Consider the following 6,020-nt stretch of genomic DNA (forward strand, 5'->3'; position numbering starts at 1 on the left):
TTTAGTAGGTCAGAGACTCAAATTTTAGCTCTTGTGCTGTTTGCATCTTTTACCTCATTTCTTTATAATTAATGGCAGCAGTAAGGAGCAGGCAAAAGCAGCTGCCCTTATGTATGGCTGTGTTGTACATCACTGCTGTGCAGAATGCATAGATGACCATTTGTCTTATGATGCAGAGTGCTGTCAACAATGGTCAACATTGGTATTAAACTGCATGATTACCCCAACCTGGATCATGCCAGTCTAACATCTTCTTGCCTTGTCCATAATCCTGAAACAGTCTAACTCATTGTATATTACAAACAAAATGGCCTGCCTTCCTGACCTCTCCGTTCTGGCTTTCTCCATTACTTTCAGACCATTAGCTACTTACTGGCCTGCTTCTGCAGTGTCTGGCCCTTCAGTGTACTTTATAGCAGCTAATTCTTTCATCTTTTACTCTAGCACTTATGTCCCTCCATTATGCCCTGCAGCTTCTGCTCTAGCAAAGTATCTAGCACTCCATTAGCAGTCATGATGACTTCTTCAGAACTACCTCATTCTCTGGCTCTCCAGATATCTTAGTCCCTGGGTTAGAATGATGAGCCAGAAGCAGAACCAGAAGTAGGCAGTGCCCATCACTTAAAAGGCTAATCATATGCTAATCCAATGCCCAAGTAGTAGGGCAGTGGACCTCATTACACAGTCTTTAGCTGCACAATGGGGCTAATGCTACTTCAGTAAGACAGCAATGTTCTTAGACCCCCACTGTAGATGCAGCATACACCAGCAAAGGTGCATGCTGACAGAACTTTGTATTTTGGAATAAGACTTAGAAAAATTAGGGATACATTGTTCCACATGCATCCTCAGAGTTCTTGCCCCTGCATCTATCGTTTCAACACTTCCCATAATGTGACTGTGCTACAAAAGAAAAAAAAGCGTGCCCACTCCTAACTAGTCACATAGAACGGAGTTTCAACCTTTTTAAAGAAGTGTACTCCTGGTGGCAGCCAGATGTGAAGTGGGGGGAGAGTGGGGAAGGGCGAACCTTGCATGCGCAAGCCGCGGCCACCCACTGCCCCCTACTTCCCACAGGTAGTCGCACATGCAGCTCCACAGGCTGCTGACAGGCCTTGCACCCGGCCAATTGCGTGCTGCCCATCAGCAGCCTGTGGAGCTACATGTGCGACTCCCTGTGGGAAAGTGGCATGGGGTGGCGGCCTACGCATATGAGCTCCCCCTGCCTGTGTCTGGCTGGGTGGTGCCACTGCCCTTGCCTCTCCCCTCCCCCCTGGCCCTGCTCCTGGGAGGGGGTTGGGCGGGGTGGTGGGTGGCAGCACTCGGTCCCTGCCTGCCCACATGTACCCCCTAGGACCTTTCCAAATACCCCTAGGGATACAAGTATCCCCAGTTGACAACCACTGACATAAAATGGGTGCTTGTGAATTTCAATTTCAAAATCAGTGTTCTATATGAACTGTTGCCAAGCATGATTAATCCCCATTCTGTATTTGCCTACAGGCTTTGTACTACGAACAGCTTATCTCTAGTTTTGTTTGGTACATTATCCTTTAAATAGAAGAGGTGTTATTCCATAGACTGCAAACTTAAATTTTGCCACAACTGGGATTGTGAGCATCAAAAGCACTAAAGAGAATCAAAGGCACTCAGAAGTGTTGGGAAAAGTGTAATTTATTAGAAACTATAGAAAGAGAGGCTGACACAGAAGGAAAGAGTACAGAGGGAATATTAAAAAGTGTATAAAGCCTTTTTAGATTTAGGAGATAGTTAACTTGAAGGAAAAGGACATGTATAAATTGTTTCAAAACATACATTTTTTACCAAAATGCTTTTGTTCTAAATAAGTAATATTTTGCTTTAGGTAGGCTGGTTACTTTTTACCACTCATTGCTTTTGAAGAGAACAACCTTGCAGGTGCCTGCAAGTACAGATCTCCTGCTTGGATCTCCTGCTTACCACAAACAGACACAGAACTGCAACCCACAGCCCAGTCTGAGAGTATGAGAATCATGTGATTTTATTCCAAAGGAGCTGATCACCAGAGACATAATGATGGGTAAAGGATAGTACTGGCTTGATACCTGTGACACAAGACGTTTAAATTGTCATACACATCTGGGTTAAAGGTGACCTTCAAAGGAAGCAAAACAGTCTTGTGACCTTTTTTACTACTGTGTGATATAGAAAGACTGATAAATGCTTTTAGAAGTGTTTTATATCTTTTCCCCCCCACATTTTCAAGCTTAGTTTGATCTTGAACATTTCTTGAAAGCAAGAATATACATGTTGAGGGACAGCTTAAAATTATTTTAATGTGTACTTTACATCAGGGATTAATATTTTGAAGATGTCTGTGGTAAAGATTTTGCATTTCCACCATTTTTATTTGATGTTAGGGTCAATGATTTGTATTTTGGGACACCATTCTATTTTGGGACGCAATAGTCCCAAATTCTGGGAAACAAGTTCTCCAGGGAAGATCAGAGAGCAACCTCCCCCCCCCCCAAAAAAAAAAAGGGAAGAAGAGGCATTAACCGTTAAAAATATTTTTTTCCTTGTCACTTTTAAGGGAGCACTGGGTAACTTCTTTAAGCCCACAAGGTATCAAAGGCAAGTGGGTGAGACAGCTTACACAGCAAAGATGGTGGGAAAAGGACTTTTCTGTCATAGGGGTAACCAAGGCAACACAGCTTTGACAGCTTATTACTAGTGTTGAACAAGATACTACAACTAACGAAGTGGCCATTTTGTCACTGGCAGCTAGTCAACCTCCCTCCCTTCCAGCTGGTATGTATTTGTATCATTATATTTTCCCTTGCTCTTTGCTGATTTAAGATGACAAGTCAGATACAAGGTCTGACTTTACTTGACTAGAAGCAAGTCTCTCTGATTAAAAATGCTGGGTATTCTCTAACATACATTTTGTAGTTAGGAAGGAAAATCAAGGCCAGGCCCCGATTCTCAAGAAGACGCGCTTTCAGGAAAGAAGGTCCTTTCTCCTTTTAACCATTGTCAGCAGTAAAACGTTTTTGCACCATCTCAGTTCACATGTGGGCACGCAGTTAAGCCAGCAGTACAGATGCCAATTAAGGGAGCACAGATGGAAACACTTTTCCATTTTATTTTAGGCATATGGGAGAGCTGGCTCTGGGGCAACCATCAAGGTACATCAAGAATAGAGGGCAGTTGCTCTGCCCCCATGAACGCCATGCGCCTCCCGGTGCTGGGAGGCACAGCTAGCTGCTGCGTGTTGGTGGTGAGGGTGCCAAGCAATGAAAAATATAGGCCATAAAGGCATCTGGTTTCACATCAAGAGGACAGAGCACCAGAAAACCAGACTGTCCTCTATAAACCTGGGCAAATGGCCACCCTGGTTGGTTATGTCCTGTGCAGGTGCGATTACTGCACCATCTCACCAGTCTCTAGTGCTGGGGGGCTGTCACGGGGTAAGCCCAGGCCCTATTTCTGGCAGCTTTCGAGGGGCTATAACGTTTCTAGCAGCAGGACGCTGTCTGCTGCTGCGACCCCCTGGACTGTCTTGTGCCAGGCTGGCTAGATGTGCTAAGAGGTCGGACTAGGGGTTTGTGCAGGGCTGATTGGCTAGAAGGACGAAGGAGCAGAGCTAGCGGGAACCCCAGCCCCAAGAACCTCATCCGTTCATGAAGACGAGCCAAGGCCGGGCCTAAGAACCGGCTCCTACCCCCACCCCCCTGGGCCTCACAGGCGGCCGCCTCCACCCCACCCCCGAGGGGCGGCTCCCGCGCATGCGCTCTGTGACGTTGTCGTCCTTCCAGAACGTTCTCGGCGGCGCCATCTTGTGCTGGTGGCAGCGCAGGCGGAGCAGCGGTTGGCATTGCCGGGTAGCAGAAACTCCAGCTACAGTGCAGCCCCTCCGAGCCGTAGAGGTAGATCTTGGGGGCTGCGGGAACGCGATCCCCTGATTCCCCGCGCGACGGCGGCGCTGTGTCTTTCTGCCCCGCTCCCCCGCCGGGCCGGGGACTGAACGCGGATGTTGGGGCCGGGGAGGAGGGTGCGCCGTGGCGGCTGGCTGCCGGTACGTCCTCGCCAGGCTCCTCGGGCCGGGCCGGAGGGCGGGGAGAGAATTAGCGGGAGACGGCGGGTGGCCGGCTCTGCCGCCTCTGCTGGCCGCCAGCGACCGATCCCCTCCCCCGCCCGTCGCCATGTTGTGCGCGCGGAGATGCTCAGAAACAAAATGGCTTCTGCAGCTCCCGGCGGTGAGGGAGAGGCTTGGTCCGGCCTGGCCCCCTTTGGGGCGTCGGGGGCTGTTCGCCCCTGCGGCCGCGTCACGGGGGGAGCCCGCTGGTGGCGAAGAGACCGTGGCCGGGCGGGGAAACGCGGGCACACGCGGCAGGAGTGTTCAGGGCGCCTCTGTAAAGCGGTGCGGGCTGTGTTATTGAACGAAACAAGTCTACAGGGGGGGAGCGTGTGTGTGGGTGTAAGGATTCCTCCCCTCCCGGCACCTACAGTTAAGGTGTGTTTTATCCACAGAAGCTCTGCAAACACTCACTGCATTTTTGTCAACTCTCCCCCTTCTTCCAATTTTAGTCACATTTACATTAAAACTGTATCTTAAAATTCTCCAAGTCAAAAATTCTCCAGAGACTGGGGGTGGGGGGCAGTAAGGGTAGAGCAATATCACAGGCAGGTTTACAGTTCAGTGGCTGTCTGATGCCAATCAGACTGATACAAGGCACCAAATCTTTTAGTCTGTTCCTATGCCAAACCTGTTTTTTAAGCATAGAAATAACTTGGAGGGATTCTTAAAAAAAAACCTCAAAAAACCCACACCAAACCACTCAGTTGTTAGGGTACAGTTACTGTACCATTGTAATGCTAGCCTCTGAACCTGGGTTAGTGATTTAAACAGGTGGGCTTTTTAGATTGTGTTGCTTTTGTATTTGGGATGTAATTTTAAAGAGGGAAATGGCTTGTCTGTGACAGATGCGGCACTCCAAGCGAACTAACTATCCTGAGTGGGATGAAAAGGAAAGTTGGGATCATGGAAATTGCAGCAGCAGTCATAAGAGAAAGAGGAGATCGCATAGCAGTGTGCGGGAGAGCAAGCACTGCAAACACAGTCACTCTAAAGTTCCTGATAGGTAAAACCACTTTTAAACAACTTCTGGATTTTTAATAGCTAAGCATCCATTTTAAGAGCTTGTTTCTACCTCAGTACATACATGAGTGGGCCATCTCTTTAGGCTGTAGCTTTTTTAATGGTTTTTGGTTTGCAGGTATTTTAGGAGTGAAGCAGAAGAATAGTTTTGTTTTGTTCTGTTTTTTTGGTAAGAGTATTAGAATTAATCCAGACTTAATTCTTTTTTATTCCTAGTCACTGTACAGAAGCCAGACCTGGAAATGAAAGAGACCATCATGAACGGCGTTATGTTGAAGAATACAGAAATGAGTACAGTCAAGTACATGAAAATGGACATCATCACAGAGACCATGAAAATGGCTATCATAATCACAGTAGCAAGTCATCGGGCCACAGTGGAAGAAGTAGTTATAAACGAAAATACAAGAGTCATCATAGTGCCTCACATCATCATGCACAGATGGTATGAGTAATTTTTAATAATTCTGTAGGACTATAACTTCTCATCTAAGTGGTAGTAGTTAAGTGTGGAAGTCCAGGGGATATTTACAATAGGATGTTCTTTCTACTATGTATTTTTCCTTGGATGAGAAGTTTCTATGACACCTAGATATACTTGTGGAAGCATATGATTGTTTTATCCTACAGAATAATTTTCTGAAACATCAACATTACTTTGCATGCCTTAATGTTTTATAATGTCAAGTACTTATTCTAGTTGTAGGCAGAATCCTTCTGAGAGCCCTGAAATTTGTTTGACAGTAATTTTAACATGGTGAGAAGACATAGCCAGGTTTTTGCAGTAAATAAATGAGGCTTATTGGTTTGATTTTGTTCTTTTCTTTTCTTTTTCTTCTTTTTTTTTCTTTTTTTTTTTTTTTTAGTATCAGATATGCAT

At 46.4% G+C, this 6,020-nt stretch overlaps 1 protein-coding gene across 1 annotated transcript in view; it reads left to right on the forward strand.

The window, feature by feature from the left end:
• The first annotated feature begins 3,794 nt into the window (after positions 1–3,794).
• Positions 3,795–6,020, forward strand: part of CLK1 (CDC like kinase 1) — a 9,929-nt gene continuing 7,703 nt past the window's right edge. Inside the window, exons 1-3 of the mRNA XM_019553802.1 lie at positions 3,795–3,908; positions 4,966–5,123; positions 5,357–5,585. Coding sequence (XP_019409347.1) covers positions 4,966–5,123; positions 5,357–5,585 — 387 coding nt within the window. The 5' untranslated portion in view covers positions 3,795–3,908. The remainder of the gene's footprint in view (positions 3,909–4,965; positions 5,124–5,356; positions 5,586–6,020) is intronic.

Source organism: Crocodylus porosus, unplaced genomic scaffold, assembly GCF_001723895.1.
Source record: "Crocodylus porosus isolate Cpor-Errol unplaced genomic scaffold, CroPor_comp1, whole genome shotgun sequence".
Taxonomy (NCBI): Eukaryota; Metazoa; Chordata; order Crocodylia; family Crocodylidae; genus Crocodylus; species Crocodylus porosus.